Source organism: Pelmatolapia mariae, linkage group LG10_11, assembly GCF_036321145.2.
Source record: "Pelmatolapia mariae isolate MD_Pm_ZW linkage group LG10_11, Pm_UMD_F_2, whole genome shotgun sequence".
Classification (NCBI taxonomy): domain Eukaryota; kingdom Metazoa; phylum Chordata; class Actinopteri; order Cichliformes; family Cichlidae; genus Pelmatolapia; species Pelmatolapia mariae.
In genome coordinates, this window is record NC_086236.1 from 43,517,789 (window position 1) to 43,537,441 (window position 19,653).

At 40.5% G+C, this 19,653-nt stretch overlaps 1 protein-coding gene across 4 annotated transcripts in view; it reads left to right on the forward strand.

The window, feature by feature from the left end:
* ptprub (protein tyrosine phosphatase receptor type Ub) overlaps positions 1-19,653 on the forward strand; it is a 198,781-nt gene that overhangs the window by 45,202 nt on the left and 133,926 nt on the right. For all 4 annotated transcript variants that reach the window (XM_063486533.1, XM_063486534.1, XM_063486535.1 and 1 more), the window contains exon 2: positions 8,996-9,127. In XM_063486533.1, the coding sequence (XP_063342603.1) occupies positions 8,996-9,127 (132 nt within the window). The remainder of the gene's footprint in view (positions 1-8,995; positions 9,128-19,653) is intronic.

Sequence of the window (19,653 nt, forward strand, 5' to 3'; positions counted from 1 at the left end):
AAGGAACAACAGCGGGAAAGCAAGAGCATGAACAGAATGCATGTTGATTACAAATATATTTGTAAAATGTCACATTTCCCTCAGAACTGATCTGATTATACCAGCAGTGTAATGTTTTACAAAAAAAGCTTCCAGTATAATATGATTGAGTCATTATATTGATACTTTGTATCTTGAAATATTACAAATGTAACAACTTACATATAGTTTTTTCACTTAAAGAGACACAGATTTTTACTTTTGTTTCCTCTTCTTTTTTATCCTCTTTACTTGCAGGTTAACATCTGCAATAAGGTGAAATAGGTCATGTGTTTTCCCCCCAGCTTTATAAACCGTCTTGATTTGTACACTTTTGATTTGGATTGACAGTGAGCAGTAGCCGTTCAGCTGTGTTATCACTATACGATATTGATATTTTTCCACAAAGTAAGGGGGAGGATCTGAGGAGCACATTATTATTGCAGTGGGGGTCTTGCTTTTTGCAACCCTAAGGCTCAGCTCTCCCCTCACCCACCCGAGTAATTTTCTTAAAGTCGCTTATTTTCTCCGCCCCCTCCAGATGCTCCCTTGCAGCACACTGGTTTTTCAACATAGTACACCCCGAAGCTGAGCACCTCTGCGGTACTTGTTCGCCATCTCCAGCCCTTTCTTCTCTCAATCTGCTTCCAGTCCCCTCTGTGTCTGACTGGGCCCATCCAGCCACTAGGGTTGAGTTATTAATGCCCAGGGAGGCAGAGAGATGATTTCATTGCGTATTCAGGTGTGGGGATGGATGGCTTTCAGAGGCAGCCAGGGGAGTGCTGGGGAGGAGAGTCTCTGTAGTGAATAAATATACCTGTCCCCTGCTGATGCATAGGGCCACACTCACAGCAATGCAAATCAACCACTCTCCTCCCCCCTAACTGCTTCCAGTATTACTCACCCGTTCCCACCTGGATCCCCACCAGCCAGACGTGCACTCACCCCAGAATCATATGAGGCTTTCTGTGTGGAGTGGAAGAGCTCTCAGCTTCTCAGCACAGTTTGTTTCCCTTCTGTGGATGATGATACAACAAGCATCTTCGCCTCTTCGCCGGGCTGCATTTCGCCGGGCTGCATTTCCCGGATGATTTGACAGGTTCTGGTGTTCATTACCTATCCGGGCTGCCTAATAATTAAGGGCAGAAGTTGGAATTTCTAGCAGGGCAAAGCATGCGCATCTTTTTTTTGGAACAGAACCTTTTTTTTTTTTTTTGTTATAAACAAGCAAGTAGATCTCAAGTGTTTTTGAATTCTGTTGTGTTTTCACTCTCCCCAAAAAAGACCAGAATACTTTACAGCTGCATGTGTTTATCATTCTTCTTTCAACATTTTCTCTGATTATTATTATAGTTTTTATTTTTTGCACAGGATATTAAACCTTCCACGTGCAATGCCAAGTCTTGAATGGTATCCAAATAAAATTCTAGGAATTTCAGGGAAAAGAAAGAGTAATTGCAGATTTTCTGCCAACTTGGATCTTATTTCATGAAATTGTGTGTTAATGTGGTGTTTTTACACCTGCAGCAATAGAGTTTCTTGCTGAGGATTGTACGAGAAGATCAATGTCACGCTCATATATGCCAGTAAAATGTAAGTTTGCCGTCGATACCTTTCAAGCTGTCTTAGCTTCACATAAAAAGTAAAATCAGGGGGGAGAAACTTTTCCTGCCTCTGTCCAAAGGTAACATTTCTTCTAAATCATTCTCACAACAGCTGTTAATGCAGCACACTCTATAATGTCGCATTTCTTCCTTGAATCTTCATTTTTCAAATGGATCTCAGGTTAAACTGAATCAGGATTCCTGTTTTCTTTCCAGTTTTTAGATTAAGTTACGCTAACTGGCTGAATGATGGAGCCATATATGTACTGGAACATAACAACAACAAATATCTTCTCATCTACATCAATAAAGTAGCTAAGAAAATATCATCAACACATTCAACAAACAGAGCAACACACACCCAGTGATGGGACCTCCTTGTAGATGTTACCGACTCAACCTTGCATGTTTATGGGGAAAAAACGTTCACATCTGAGCTGTGGTGGAAAATTATGATACGTGGGAGCCAGTAAAGGTCTAAAGTGACTGAGAGCTGCAGTATAAACTCTCTATATTGAAGCCAAGATAAATAGAGGTGAAAAGACCCTGAAAGATCCTTTATGGGCAGAAACATCCTCTCAATCACTGATTGTCCAATTAAGACTAAATAACACCACTTTACAAATAGTGCTGCTCAGTGCGAAACTACCACGAAAAACTCTGCTGGCAATAATCCATTTGTGAGCTACACGAGTCATTTATAGACTTGCTAAAGTGGACAGAGAGCACATTATGACACATAATGTGTATATTCCTTTATGATTGCTCCATTTACTTTTCCACTTATTTAATAGTGCATGCAGGTATGGGTGATATGATGATATACTGTGCAAATCTCAAATTTCACCTTCAGATATTTGGCTGTTTGCTGCACATCAGTGATCAAGCCTGTATCATAGCATTGCAGTCGCCTCATTTTATCCATAAACACAGTCTATTGTTTTCTGAAAGAAAATATGCTATTTATTAGCATTTCTTTCACTTCCTAGCATAGTTATATTTTATAATCTTTTGCAAGTCTGAGCCACAGGTAGGACTCTGCGGTTCAAATCTGGTCAGGGGTCTTATGACATGGATTAAAGGATTAAAAATGTTAAGGATTTCTGTGCCGCCTGTGAGCTGTTGTCAAGAGTCCCAGAATTTTTGTCATGTGGCTATATACCCAACCGAATGACATTACTTGAGCTAATTTACCCCAATGTTCTCCCATACAGATTTTTACTGCCTCTGTGAGTGGTCGATATGGCAATTTGGTACTCAAACAAGTGCTGCTAATTTACAATCTGTACAAACACTGCCCTGTTGGAATCTGCAGTTTTTATTCTGCTCACTCTCTGTACGGAATCTCAGAAGGAGCGAAAAGATTAGCTGCAGTGTTTCAGATCAAAGGATTACTTTCTGGTTTCAAAAGTGTGTCATTCTTCTTCTTTGAAATATTAGAAAAGAGAGGGCGTACACTTTAAGATTTCACTTTGATGGCTGTCCACTGATCGTTTAACGGTCTTGAAATACCAACAACTATTTAACTCTTAGGTATTCTATGGCTCAGGAAGGACTCTCTTCTGCTTGTGATTATGATTTATTCAAGTGAAAAGTTTGTCAGAGTAGCGGTACCTTTAAAGAAGCTTAGGCCAGCGATGTTATGCCTAAAACGTATGCAAATAAAGGGGATAAGCAGAGATTCTGACAATATTCACTGTGCACAGCGACACTCTAATTAGATAGCAAGGCGGGGGATTATACAAGTAAACAGAGGGCGAGATACCAAATCTAATATGAAGAGCTACATGTGACACTAACTGCTGATATGAGCAGAGAGAGACTCATAGACATGATTTACTGCTCACATAAAGCTGGGGACGATTTTTTACGTATCAGCCCGAATGCTGTGCCAAATTGGAGAGTCTTGTAAACCAGTTTTCACCTTCTTTTATGTCCGTATGAAATGATGGAGGACACACTACATACGTCTTCTGACAGAGCCCGGCTCCTCACTTCCTCGGTGTAAATCTGAAGCTAGTTCTGTTTTCTGTCAAGTAAGAGAGGTTATGTATTGATTTATTTGTGGCTTAATCTGTGGAGATCAAGTGTAAACTACAGTAAATACTGAGATTAGTGTTAAACAAAGAGATGAAACCAAAAAGTGACACAAATCTTTTTCACTTTAGTCTATAAATCACCACCCAATTGGTCAGACCCTCCCATCATTTCACAGCTGTGCTGTATGTAGGGAACCACAGAGTGATGATTTAGCACCACTGAGCATTTCCACTATGTTTTCTACTGGTATTAAATCCTGAAAACTAGTTCATCACAGCTGACATTTGCTCTACAAATGATATACCTAAAATATAGCATGCACTTGCTAGTATTGGGTTGAACCCCCATATGTCTTCAAAACTGTCTTAACTCTTTATGATGGAAACATTCCTTAGAGATTTTAGTCCACATTGATGCAGTTGCAGCAGATTTGTCAGCTGCACGTTTGCGATGTGCATCTCCTGTTCTGCTGCAACCCAAAGGTGCTCTATTGGATTGAGATCTGGTGACTGTGTAAGCGATTTGAATACAATGGGTGCTCAACTCATTGTTGTGTTCATGAAACCAGTTTGCGATGTTGTGTCCTCTGTGACATGGTGTGTTCAGATAATGAGTACACTGTGGTCATAAAGGGATGGACATGTTCAGCAACAATCCATAAGTTAGCTGTGGTATTTAAATGATATGTAGTGGGTACTAACTGGTCGAAAGTGTGCTAAGAAAATATCCTCCACACCATTATCGTCACAACCAGCCTGAGCTAATGATAGAAAGTATTATGGATGCCAATTTTTCAAGTTTTCTGTTGGGGTGAATTGTAGCCTCTGTTTCCTTTTTTGAGCTTTTTTTCTTTTTCTGACCACTCTCTGTGCACTCGAGAGACGATTGTGCTTGGAAAATCCCCATTTGCATGCTTGGTTTGAACTTCAACAGGTCGTCTTGAACATGTCTGAATGCCTAAACACACTGAGTTGATGCCGTGTGACAGGCTGATTAGATATTTGCCTTAACAAGCAGTTGACTGGTGTTGGCTGGTCAGATTTCAAAAAAGTAAAACATTTGATTTGATTTGGCAAGTAAATAAATAATTATTATGAATTTAAAATATGCATTTAAAATTTACATTATTGGGATTATGATAAAAAACATGGAAGATTCATAAGAAAATCTTTTAGAAAAAGCCTTATTGGTGGTTCTGCAAGCTGCAAATGCTGAAAGAAGAAGGGACTGACAGCAGATCAGCCACTTCATTTGTAATAAAAATGGAAAGCCCTAACACTGAGACTGGACGTTGTCGTCTATCTTGATTTATTCTATTCATCTGTGTCATTCCTAGAAAGTGTTTATCCAAGAAGTAGTAACATCTCATTTGTATGCTTAACATGGAAATGTTGCCAAATACATACATCAGCCAACAACAGAATGAACAGTGGCTCAAGCTCTTAAATGAGTCTTTTTTCTCAGCCACCAAACCTTGGCGGTGTCTAGCTATGCACTGGTCAGTGCACTAAATTATGCTGTAATTATTCAGGTAAAAAATGGCCACTGACACCCCGCACATCCATTGGTCCTCCAGAAGGAGCAGCGGAGGGAGAGTGCTTGTCATGATAGATGAGCTGGATCTCTCCCAGTGTGCTCTAAAGGAGATGACATTCCCGGGTAGCTCTGGCCTCAGATTTTGGCTTCCTTCTCTGAGACTTTTGTAGGGAGGAGTCTGTGTGCTTCATTTACTGAAGCAGCGGGGAATAATATAGTGCCAGCGTTTGGATGTGTCAGGTCCCATATCTCTGGCTGTTCTATTAGAAATAGACCCCAGTGCGGGACAATTAACCCCTGGCCTCAGCAGCAGATCTGTGCAGTAACAGCCCAGCATGGGGCAATAAATCAAACCCAGAGGGTGATGCACACACTCCCACCCCTCCTGGTTGGCTGCTACCGTCACCCAATGGACCAAGCTTACATGATTGTAAATGTGCTCCTGTGCTATCATACAATCAGTGAAGGCTGTAGCGATATTGTAATAGGCTGGCCGTAGGCAAGGGCACCCTAAGTGTTTGTTTGTGCTGCAGTTCAATAAATTGGACTGGTGGTAACCTTTGAAACAAGACAGCAGCAACACATAATTTTATAAATCAGAAGGCTGGATGGTACTTTAAGCAGGTTAGCATGTCCGTCAAAGCATCTATTTGTCTCATTATGCCACTATATGGCTGCTAGTGTGGCTTTATATGGTTAATGTTGTTTTTGTCTGTTTTCAAGTGTAGTTTGGGACATTTTTTTTGCCTTTGTGAGGTGCTTGCCATTACAGCACATGACAGGAAGAAAGAGAAGAGGATTGAGTTTCTAAATTAGTCAGCAGTTTAACTTTAATTTAGTTTTAGTGCCTTAACCTGATTTTTTTTTTTCTGATTTTGTTTTTAAATCAGATATTCCCTTATCTAAGCCAGGAAACGGGAAATCTGTTCATTTTAATTCTATGTATTTATTTTCGCAAAAACAGTTGAGGAACCAGAATGGTCCTATATATTCTGAAGTCTGTTGGAATAGGCTATTTTTTACTGCTGTCGACATGACGTCTATCCTATCCCAGGTGTCATAGGGCAGGAGGCGGAGTACGCACTGGACAGGTCGTCAGTCTGTCGGTGGGCTACACAGAGACAAACAACCATTTGCACTCACAGTCATATCGATGGGTGGCAATTTAGAATCATCAACTAACCTAACCCACTAAGTGCATATCGGACCACATGCAGACTCCACACAGAAAGACTCTGGCCAGATGGTGAAGTCGAGCACAGGACCCTCTTGCTGTGAGGCAATAGTCCTAACCACTGTGCCACCGTGCTGCCCTACAATACAAAGATTTTATAATATTTTTTAATGAAATTGTTATGTGCACTATGCTTAGTCTCATGTTTTCCTCTTCAGACACAGATGATCCAGTCAGCAGTTTAGCATGCCAGAATGAAACCCCCTTCTGTGCTCTTTGCCTACTTGTGCCATTTAATTTCAGTACTTAATATGCAGTAAGCTCAAATTTAAACAGCACAACATGCTGTCAATTAAAAAAATATATTATGCTATAAAAAAAAATATACAAAAGACTGCTATGATGCTCAACCTTTTCTGCTTTTCATCAACATGTTGAAGTACCCTCTGCTCCATTTACAACAGTAGACTTTTAGAGCAAATAAATATGTGAAAATGACTCAGATCTGTAACGTGGTCTACATCATCATGGAGCACAAGTTTTAACTCGTGAATGATGTCGCGTTAGGGATGGTCTTTTCACTCGGGAGTGTGGTTGTTCCTCTCTAGCAGCCCATCACAGCAGATGTACCATCACTTGCAAAGCCAACAGACCGTGAGTATAATTTCTTTAGAGACGACCTTCACAACTGCAGGATGCCACCGACAGCAGCCTCGAGTTGTAGCTGCAGTTCGACAAGCTGCAAGAAAGAACTGTGCATCTCACCTTTGTAAGGAACTCTGATCTGTCAATTATCAAACAAGCTGTTGATACACAGCAGGAATATTTCTAGGTTTTTTGGGGCAAGTCCTGCGATGCTTTGAATCTAGTTTCTTTTTTATTTATTAAATGGTAGTTTTCACTCTGAAACAGGAGTGCTTTTAGATTTAATGAAAAGCTGGAATGGCACTGATCTGATCAACCCCCCCAAGTAGTGTCATCTCAACTGTCGTGGGATCAATGCCCTAAATGTGAAAGTCAGTCAGCCTCTGATTTGATTGTTTGCACTACAGCATTGAAAATCACCCACGCACACCCAGAAACCACACCATGGGAAACAGGATAAAAAAAAATCAGATGCTACAATATTATTTGCCCTATAACTAACTAACTATAACAACTGGAGCGGTCGCAATAGTAACAGAATTATGAATCCTCACTACAGAAAGGCTGCATGTGTTTTTCTCTGCAGCCTGTCATACTGAAGCCATTTTTCAAAATTGAGGATTAGAGAAAAAAGAGCAGCAATAAAGTTGTATACCACAGGGGTCACCTTCAGAACCTGCTTGTGGTTATTCCTATCATTAGCGTGACTGTTTCGTGCTGTCCTGCTCCAATTAGTACTGACACAACCTCTGGTCTTATGACTGAGCAGTTCAAACTGCCCACTGTTAGAGTGTAATTCTCATGCCGATGGACTAATGTGAAATATGGCAACAGATGCAGAGAGCAACAACTGAAGCACATTATTCTGGACCCAAGGGCCATTAAAGCCATAGCTATTAAATATAATTTGAAAAAATTTGCTTTTTGGCACATAGAATAGCAGGTTGTGAGGTATTATTATAATCACTACATTCCCCAGAGTGGCTGCTTTCTGCAAATGTTATTGCTATTTGTATATGCCTTTGTGAAAGGGCTTTAGGATGTGTAGTCTTGTTTGTGAATGCTTTATGGGAGGGGTATTTCTCCTCAGATTCAGGGGTAATCATTGCTTTTGCCAGGCTTTGTTTCTTTTTGTGCGAGTCTGAGGTAATTATCGCTCACGTGGCTTATTGTTGGTTTGGTTGGAGAGAATTTATTCAGATGAGAACAAGTTTGATTTGGTGTGCTTGAAATGCACACTGAGAACGACATGTGGTTGAGCCTGCATTAAAATGTGACTGGTGGTCACAATGTTGATTTCTGACAGCAGTTTGTCTGCAAATTGCTACAACAGTGTTGTTTGATCACTTTATTGAATTTTAGCACAAATAATTTAGCATTCACAGTGAAACATCTTTGTAATTGTTATGGGTGAAAAAATGACTCTAGGAGAGACGCAAGTTGCAATCAGTGTTACAGTTATTGTACCAATTTGTTACACCTAAGTTATTACTTGAAACCAGGGCTGTGGCATTGGCATTCGCATCAACACTGAGCTGAGGCTATTTATTTGGTCAGAAAGGGTAGAGAGGTGGTCAGTGTGGCTTTGATGCACATCTAGTTGTGGCTGGCAGCTAAGATTGGAAGATGTAGGAGGAAGACATTGTGAAGCTGTGTTTGTTTTTCCCAGTTTCCATAAAAGGAAGAAGTCCCGGGGGGGATTTAAAAAACAGGTCACATTAAGTTGTGACTCACAAAATTACCATGACACTAAAGCTGAAACAATAACCGCTGCATTCTCTAGTTATGGCTTCTTAAACAAATATCTAGTTTATTGTTTTCTCATTCCTCTTCAACACTAAATAGGCTGTTGATTTCAATGAAAGTAGAAAATTATGTATTAACCTGTGTGGAGTTGCGTACCTTTGAGGTGAATCTGTCTTGATGTACTTCGTTTCTGTCACTGATGGTCAATTGACGTTTTCCCCTCACCTTTTAGCTGCTGGCTGCACGTTCGAAGAGGATTCAGACCCTAATCTGTGTGACTTCACCCAAGGAGAGGAGGATGACTTTGACTGGCTGTTGTTTAGGACACAGAGTTCACCTTCTGCCAACTCTGACCTGCTGAAGGGTGAGTACTCTGTGCTCGTGGTTCCCTGTCCTCTTTACTTTGTAGTTTATTTAGACACTGAAACACGGCACACGAGCGTGCATGGGACACAGGCGCCCTGTTTTCATGTCTGGGAAATACATAGACTTGTTTGTATTAATATGGCTGGCATTATCGGCCTTTAAAAATGTCCTGTGTCCGTTATGCATCAAATTTAATGAAGCCCTCACCCTGGTTTTATCTGCTTCCCGCTAACCCCAAGGATAATTTTATGTTAACCAGCCTCACAGGACTAATGGAAACCAGCATTTCCCTGCCATCATCCTCTCCACTGGTGGTTGCCAGAGGGTGATGGCATGCATAGTTTATAAGGCGCTCCTCCATCTCTGCATTAACAAATACCTACAGGGATCTGACAAAGAGAAGATTGCTGTTTCAGCTTCTCAGCATAAAATACCAGTGGCTGCAGTGCTCTCTCCGGTAAACTACTTCTACTGGGGGAAAACTTGGAATATGATTAAGGAATTGACCTCCCTCGGGTTTAACCAATCAATCAGTGTGTGATATGGTAATGAGAATGCAACAAATCCATGACACAGACGTACGTTTAAGTGTTCATTTTACAAGAGGATGTGGAGAGCACTTGCACACTAAATAGGAGGAACCGTTTCTTTAAGCCTCAAAGAAAGCACTGGTATGATTTGTTGGTAGAACAGAGCTAATTCGGTAGACATAAAGACGGGGCAGCTAAGAGGAACAGATGGAGAGATGACAAGATAGGATACAATCAGATACATCATCTAAAAAGAAATAAATGCAGGCTTCAGGGAACATTCTGTCCGTTTGGAAACTATCAACTCAAGTAGCCTTTGAAAACGGTCAAAAACACCCTGCAGGGGTAATTTAAAAGCCGGGTACTTGTGGTTTTGATTTAAAGCATTAAAATCGCTTCTTGTCTGCAGGTGGTTATCCAAATACACTTCTGAACTCGATAAATCTCACATTTAATCCTAAATCACTCTTCATTCAGGCACACATCATCAGCATTCGAGCGAGAATCTGCCTGCAGCCGCCATCCAGTTCACAGCAGGCAATGAGATAATTAATACTTTTCCCTTCGGGTTTAATTAAAACTTACTGCCATGGCATTTACAACAATCCAGAGCCATCAGTGGAACAGACCTGCACAGGTGGAATGAGGCAGGTAGCGTAATCTGCACACGACGGCTGTGAGCGTCAGTCCACGATCGATCCGTCGACCAGGAGACAAATTCTGTCTAATTTATTAGACGCTCATCCTTCAGCCCTGCACAAGAACCCGTGTATTATTCATGTTCCTCTCCTAAATGTTGTCACTGTATATTGACAGCAGCATTCCTTCATTGTGTTATACCTTGACATTTTCTCTGCCGTGTTATTTAAGGCGGATAATCTTACCGCAGATACAGGCACAGGAAGTTTTTGTCTTTTTCTCCTCCTCTCTGACTTAATCCCCTTGTGTTGACTTCTAACCATGTATCACATTGGGCAGCTAAGGTGGGGGGAATAACAAGAGTTTATGAGATAAGGCTATTTACATTGGACCAGTATTAACTTTGCGGGGCTGAGAAATTGGTGTCGAGGGAAGATTAGTAAACACAGCTGAGATAGCAGCAGCTTGTGGCTCCCAGGAGAAATTAGAGACTACTGCTCCCATGAAAGACAAAATAGTCTTACAAAACAAAAAGAAAAAGGAAGAAAGAGCGCAGTGAGGTCTTAATAAGACTGGTCCTTTTTTTATCACATCTTACTTTATTTGGAATTAGAGTGGAGATTTCTGGCTGATTTTTGATAATCTTTCGTTCTTTTGCTTTTGTTTAAATGAACAAGTGAGGCGTGCAGGATGATAACCTTGTACGAGAAGAATGTGTTTGCATGTCAAGTGTACCTCATTTTCTGAAAGCCAGATTCATTAAGCTTGAAAAGTTATGGGTCTGCTGCAATATTCATTATATTGTATCAGGGTCGCCTTAAGCGAAAAATCCATTAAATGGGGTTAAAAACAGCTAATGGTGATGTATCTAGCTTTCCTTGTTCACCTTGTTGGTGGAAGTGAAGTGAGTGATTGCCAGCTCCCTCGGTCCACATGCCAAAGTGTCCTTGGATGAGAAAATTGTGTGAAGCAGGCAAAGTAGAGCAAAAAGTATGGGGCACCTCGTAGGCCATTACAAAGCTCTAACAAGTACAGGGTCATTTTTGGAAAGAAGGGTGAAAAACTGAATGCAGACCCTGGATTCCTCACTCAGAATGTGAATACTTAAGAGTTCCTTTGTTTAAGGAATGTGCCAGTGGTGACTAAGAGGCTTCAAGAAAAAAACAACAGAAAGGGTGGATAATTGATCTAAGTGGCTGCATTTAAAAAGTAAAATACCTCAGCTGGTTAACACCTTGAATAACACGCCATTTCTTAGCATTTCATTTGTAAGACTCGGCTCCAAATCAACATTTTCTGATCACTGTTATCAAAACCTGCTACTACAGTCAAAATACAGCGTGACAGGGGTGTCAGAGTTTCAGGTGTGTAATGCAAAAGCGAAGAGCGTCATGTCTTTCATGACATCCATGTAAATGTGGCGTTCTTCTGTAGCCTCAAAGTTATATCACCGATATTTTGAGAAATATTACGATAAAGATATTTCTGATAGTGTAGAAAAAGAAACAAGATGTTATCTGTGATTGCAGCTTGTAGATGGCAGCATTTATTAGTGCAGATAAAATTAATTTCCATCTTTCTTTTCCAACTGTTTGCTGTCATTATGTGAACCTATTAAAACTAAGTGGCAGCAGCAGCAGCAGGAGGATTATAGCGACGTAGCATAAGTTAACTGTCAATGCAAAAGAAGCTTACGTAGTGTTTTGAATGAAAATCATGAAAGTCAAACTATAACACAGCTGCTTTAGTCTAACGGTAACTAAAGTAAGTGAAACATGTAAAGTTTAGGAGCTGCACAATTTTGTTGCATAATAAAACTGAAATAAAAAAATATTTCCTGCCTATGATGGTGGGTTCAGCTTTTTAATCAGCTTCTTAAAGTTACTTTCTGTCCACCGTTTGCTCTTCCTGTCATACAAAGTGTAACGGGCAAATGCTCCAGTGATGCTGGTGGAGTCGTTTGTTTCCATTTGCGTTACGCATCACCAGCTGCTAGCATCTCCTCCTTACATGCCTTTATAGCAGACTCAACGGTCCTTTTGTGCCTCAAGGTTTGTTGAAACAGATTTGTTGTTTCCACCTTTAGTGGGAACACTTCTATGTTTTGGAAAGCATCAGAGGGTAACTAGCTGCTCTCAGTCTCAGACATGTCTGGGCTTGTCTTGTCATTGTGTGTTAGAGAAAGGAATTGTATCCGTGATATTTCAGTAGGACACTTTATATCATGTAAAAATGTATATAGATATTAGGACAGCCCCACCCACCCCCAAGTCAAGTGCGAGGTATACTGTAAAGGCTGAAATGTTTCCCACAAACCTCCCTCCTCGCTTTCTGCCTCAGCAGCCGTACAGGCCAGACAGTGTCTCTTGGATGTGCAGTTTTTGGGACAGTTTTCAGCTGAGTCACGCAGAAAAACTTTGACAGTACTAAAACAAAGTGTTGAATATGCTGCCGCTTTAGTCTCACCATGCTTTGCATGCTAATCCCTCGCTCTCCTCTCATCTTTTTTGTAAATGTTTTCTTTCCAGCAGCACACATCCACTGAAGATCCCGATTCTGTCTAAATCCGTCTCCGTCTCTGTGTTTCTGCTACACTGCAAAAAGCTACGGAGTCAATTGATTGACTGTGTACCTTATTTTATTAGCTAGTAGTGCAGAAGGCTTGTACATAAATGCCCGAGAGACACTTTCAATAGACTTTATAGTTCGATTGGACCTCGGGTCAAAGAAAGGTTGAGACTTGTATGAACCATGGCTTTAAGTATTGTTGTAGAGTTAGAGACTGGTCAGCTGGTACGTACTGCAGCAGTGTACACAATGTAATGACCTTAACAGAGCTAATTCATACAGTGAAATGCGCATCCATCTGTATTTCCAGCCTGATTTCCTCTATTGGGCAGCCATTCTGGTCTTTATCCGTCTCCTCTTACCTCTGTTTGGCCTCAGCTACACACCACAGATCAGCTCCACATTATGGTGCATGTCATTGAGAATGACCTGAGATCCTTCTGCATGTGTGAAAAGATGAGGCAGAGTGAGCCAGAAATCAGAACTTTCCAGCTGTCCTTACTGGTTCCACCTTTTCTGCCTCTCCACCATTCCCTCAGGTGTATTTTGACTTGCTGTAGTTGGAGAAAAGGCTTCTATAGCGATCATGCAGATACTATTTGACTGTTTTAGGAGAAAGCAAGTGTAAAAAATACACAGCTGCTTTCTATTCATGTTCTTTTTTATCTTCTGATTAATCAGTTCAGTTTAAAACCAGCGACTCATTACTGGTTTTACTGCATTAGGTGTAGCTGACTTTAAACTGAAGATAGCCATCTGATCCCGGGAGGAGACACAAATCCCTCTGGGGTTGCATCATGAAGGGAATCCGGTATTCAAAATCTGCCAAATCAAACATGCGGAGCTACCCGCTGTGGTGATTACCCCATGTGAATACGGCAGCAGCCGAAAGTAACTTTTTATTTGAAGACAGTCATTTTGTTCAAAACTGCATTTTTTGGTGTTGCATAACTGATCAGTTATGGTGACAGGACACTGTTTGTTCAAGATGTCATTACAGTGATGAAGTGCATGCTGGGGGTAAAATCTAAAGTCGTTACGCTAACACTTGTTTAATATCGTTAAAGTACGTTTCTTAATCCGAACAATGTGTGGGAGACATTTCATGGTTACTGATTATTATTCATGTATTATTCATGTTTGTGTTATCTTCATGCATTTTATGTTATGCTCTGTGTGCTCGAGTCAAGCTCACTTCAGCCTTGTGTGTTGTTGCGAGAGAAAGAAGAATGGACCCAGATGTTCTTCTGGAGTGGGTAATGTTTTGGCTTGGAGTGCTGGATCAGCACTAACTATCTTGGCTGTTTTGGTAAACCAGTGTTCTAGTAAGATTATTTCCCACTGACTACACGCTGTTAGAAGGCCCAGGGGGCTCTGAAGGCAAGAGGGTTAGCTGCTGTATCCTGTTTCGTCTCTGCTGGGAGAGGAGAGGGGAGACAGCAACTGTGCAGTAGGAGCTTTAATTTCATTCTGGCTCTTTTGTCTTTGGAGACGTGTGGTTGTATGCATACTAAAGCCTGCAGATGCGTTTCTGCAAATCCTACAGTTTTCGTGCCTCACCTTAAACGAGTAGTTTAATGCCTGAGCCTAAACAAACCGTGAGTGAAAATGAACATAAACAGTGAGTGAATGTGAAACGTAAAGGTGTCCCAGAGGTAATTCAGACTCCAATAATCCTGCGCGAGAGTCGGGAGAATTTTGTGTCCGCAGCTCGTTTATGTCACTTTTGATATCTCAAATGTCAATAGCTGATGGATTTGTTTGTTTGCAAAGCTAGACCTCCCCTTCCTCTTTGAAAAGAGAACAATTTCCCTCTGATGTGTTGCAGTGCTTTTTTGTTTTGGGGAGAAAAATAGGTGAGGACGGACCTGAAAGGGTGAGCAAAAATATGAAGGCCAAAGTCACAGCTGAGTAAATCTTAATAAAAAAAAAGAAAAAAAGTCGCGCAATAGCCGAAGTGACTTATCAGCTTTACAGAAAAGGCTCGCCTACAAGGCTAAAACTGTGTCATGATAAATGAAATCAGAGATGAGATAAAGTAGTCTGCTGTTTGTTTTCTGGGATGGTGATGCATCTTTTGTTCTTGAAGGGTTGGGGGGAACCTTTTAACATTGCACAGCCATATTTATCATTTGGCTTGGGTTACAGAGGACAGCATTTCATTTGAAAGGAGACGAGTCCGGTCTTCTGGTAGATTCTGCGTGTTTCACTCCAGCCAAACGTTCCACCAGCTGATTTTACTAATTAACACACCTTCAATCAGAGAGGCAGGAAATAATTAGTGAAATCAACTGTGGTATTTGCTAGAAAACCTTCTGCGGCTTGGAAGGGGAGCTACTGGCTCACTGGGATAATTGCTTAAGACTCATTACCTCAAGGCAAAGGACATCATATTCATTGATCACTGATGTATAATATAAATGTCTGAAAGCCCAGTGTCCTTTTAAAGCATCTCAAAAATGCCGTAACTACACAGAAGCTTTTAAAATATAACAGATTAATTGAATTGCTATTCAGGGAAGCGAGCAGCTGCTCCCTTTATGCCTCCTCAACAAGGTAAGGGCGATTCATTAATGTGAATGATAGAGACACATTTGGGAAACGCAGACATTTTGCCAATCACTGAAGCCTGCAGTCCAGCTGAAGTATACTCTGTGACCAGTCTTTTTTTTAAATTCTTTGTTTTTCACTCACCCACACAGGTACCCAGATGATAGGAAGGCATGATAATGCAGCCCCCTTTGGCTGGTTTCTGTCTAATTAGTGTCACTTTAGAGGGGCAGCTAGAGGGCTTTTATGTGCAAGGTTGCAGTTTAAATAATATAATTGGAAGTGTAGCTAAATACACTTTCTAGGTGAACCACCTTAACTCATGTGAGATAAAATAACCGGCCACTTGAAGAGTGTATTAGTACAGCTTTTGAAAATGGCTATGTGGGTGTCAGCTGCAGTAACTTTTGTATTTGACAGACTTGAGTAGTTAGAGATTTTTTTCCTACTCTTTTAACAATGTAATGTAGTCACATTTATTTTTTAAGTCTTATGGACCACTCATGGCGCTTTAGACTACAAGTAATTTTTTTACTGCATTCATATAACAATTTATTCTTTGCACTTCATCCATCTCACATCCATGAAGACTGTAGAATCCAGTCTTTAAGTGATAACGTGATGAAACCTGCTTCCGGGTCCAAACTACTTTGTGTTTATTAAGGCTGTTGTGTTTTTAACCTGTTTTAATGCTTTGTATCTTGCTCTATTTAATCTGAACAAGCCCCTAAAACAGTCAGTGATCACTGCCGGCCTCTCTTGGTTTTTATCATCACTATTCATTTTAAAGCTCAGTTTTTAAAACCTTACGATGTAACTACAGCCCCGCCCATGAAGCGGTATCTATCCACAACCTGTGGATAGATTATCTCGGTTGTTCTCCTCACTAAAGTTTGGTCCGTTTACAGCATCCTGCCATGCAATTACATTTGTCCCTAACCATTGGGAACCCTCATGTTAACTTTTATCGAGTGGAAAAAAGTTAGCTTTCATCCTCCAGCTTCACTGTGCTAATGTGTTCATATTATGCTAACCATAGCTGTGTAGCTGGCCACCATGTAGCACATTATATACCAGCTAGCCTAACTTCAGTAACCCTACAAAAGTCACAACTGTTTAGTTTTCTGTCTTAATTTATGTCTGAAGTGAAAGCAGAGCTGTACATTTTAATTTTTTCAGAAGTCTCTCAGTCAGAACATGGTATATGATGCTTAGATGGAAACTAGCGAGCTAACTTCTAACTCGGTTAAATTTCATAAATTCCATTTTCGTGAATGCTTGGATGTTAAACTTAATTGTTACACCTGGTAGAGCAGCCACACTGATCATTTTATTAAAGATGAAAGAATTTAGACAGTTTGTAACTCTCAGTGATGCCACAGTGTTTGTTTGACTTTGGGACCTGAAACGGAGTCTGGACCCGGAAGTCAAGTCGGGTAGCACATTTAAAAGACATCAAGTGTTGGCCAAAGTGCTGAACAGAGGGATAATATAATGAAAAGAATTAAAATAGATAAGATGAAAACATTATACAAAAACATTGTAAGACATCCATATCTGTTTGTGAAAAATATGTGTACATGCAAATATGCACATACATATACAAAAATGTACACATTCACACACAAGCACACATACGTGAACATAAAATACATGTATACGTATACACATGCAAACATCATCCAATGAGATAAAAGACCACAATAGCTAAAACAGAATAAGAGGTGTCAGAGAGATGCGAAAGCCTTGGAAAATAGGTAGGTCTTCAGATTCGATTTGAAACGGCTAGTGCCGTCAGACTTGAACTTGCAGTAAGCTGTAGCACTCCACAGACAAACTCTGGCCAGGATTTGAACAAGGAAGTGTTGCACAGTCATAGTTGCTAACCACTCCTCCTCATGCTGCACAGTTTACAAGAAGTTCAAGAAAAGCTGGAAAATCTTTGTATTACAATGACAGCATTAGTGCTTTTCTCATATTTCCAGATGTTGAAAAGCTTTGTAAGTTCATTTTTGTTTCACATTATACATATAGTGTATTTCTTTCAGTAGTAATTGTTGATTGGTCTTAAACCAGACGATAATCTTAAAATTTTGTTCGGTACTTAGGAAATTAATATTTCTTTAAGGAAGAAAATTGGAGCATCAATCAGGTTTTGCCATTGTAAGGAGAAATTATAGAGGAAGATTGAATTTAGTGAAAAAAACGTTCACTCATCATTACTGACGGCCTAAACTCTATTTGAGACTCTATTTATCTGCAAAATGAGAAATATCACTCGTAGCGATTACTTTTTGAACAAAATAGTGAAACAAATACAAATGATGTTTAAATACCTGTTCTTGGCTTGAGTTTATGTTGTGATGCACTTTCTTTTCTGTCTGCCTTTTTTTCCCTTCTGTGCAACTCATAATGGTCTAAAAAGCTTGATTATTGGTTCTGCACTACTTTTACAGAGCACTGCGGGGTAATTTGAGGACACTATATATGGTGTAGCAATACTCACTAAACATTTGGACAGCACTGCAAAATAGCTAACTCAATAAAACTCAATAGTCCACTATATAGTAAGCACAGAGTGAGTTCAGACACATTTCTAGGAAACAGGGTTGGAGAATGTGAGTGTGAAATACACATTATTTAAACAAATATTTTCATGTAGTACAAACACAAAACCCAGTTAGTGTGTTGATATCAATTTTCAACTTTAGCATAAGCTCACAGCTCAGAGCTGTGGTCAGAAGAATACTTGCAAAACTGAATCTTCTATCATTTAATCCAACGGAGGCTTTCTGCTGCTGTTTTAGTAAGCAGAAGATTAACAGAGTTAAAGCATCTTCATGTTTATCACGGAATCTTGGCAGCGGGAGAATGAATTTATCCACCTTAATGAGCTCTGCCCGGTCGGCTGTCGCCGCTGTGGTGGTGGTCTGGTCACTGTTCACCAAGACAATCTCGCTTGCAGGACTATGGACTCTGAGTTTTTCCCTTCCTTTGAGTCACAACTTCTTAAGGTTGGTTCTTCAGATATATTTTATTGTGTTTTAATTTACCGCCCTCCCAGCCCCGCTGGTGTTTTTATTCAAGATTTTACCGACTTTTTATCGTCCATTATCAAACTGGAGAAAGTCTTAATGATTGGGGATTTCAACCTCCACGTGGATGATCTTAGCTGTAGCATGGCCTCTGACTTTCTATCTCTTTTAATTTTATTCAGCATGTCTCTGGACCCACCCATGTTAAAGGCCACACCTTGGACCTTGTGTTTTCCCTTGGCTTAGACATAACTAATGTCTGTGTTAAGGACATACAAGTGAGTGACCATTCCTGTGTTACTTTTAGTCTTAGCTTCCCTCTGTACACACCACCTTCTAATCTCATGTTCCATAAGCGGTTCATAAATCAGGATGTTGCTTTGAAGTTTTCTAATATGTTGGACCCTCATGTGATCAGTGGCTGCACTGATGCTGATGCTGCTACACAGTGTTTTAACAATCATTGCTTGGAGATTTTAAATTCAGTGGCACCTATGAAATCTGTCATTGCTGCCTCAAAAAGAGCTCATCCATGGATAAATGATGACGTCAGGAAGGTCAAAAGATTCTGTAGAAAAGTAGAACGCCTTTGGAAATCAACTAAACTCGAAGTTCACAGGCTCCACCTTAGGGAACTTTGGGTTTCCTTACATGAAACCATAAAAACAGCCAGATCAGGATATTTTTCTCAGTTAATCTCATCAAGCAAGAGAAATTCCAAGGTACTGTTTGACTCCATAAACTCTATTGTTTCCCCCGTGGTCCACCCAGTACCCGTGACCTCTATATCTGAGAGTGATGAGTTTCTGAATTTCTTTGTGGATAAAGTTGATTATGTCCGTATGAGCATTGGTTCTCCAATATCATCTGTTTGTGTCTCTGGGCCACCTCCCCCTCATTTACTGTCAGCGTTTAACACTAGAATTACTGAGCCTTTTTTTCCCTGGTGCAAGTCCCTACTACTAGATTTACTAGCCCTGCGCAAATTTGCGTAAATTCCCCCGACCTTAACACCTCTTGGCACCCCGCTGAGATTTTCACAGGTCTTCAGTTCCATTGTTCTCCTGCTTTTGTTGTGCAAGCACACCCTCCCCCAACCCCCAACCATGAGAGATTCAGGTCTTTCCTTCCCTGCAAGGCTACTTTCCTTCCTTACCTGCAGCGTACAATACACCATGGTAGTTTCTATGTGTAATATTTCT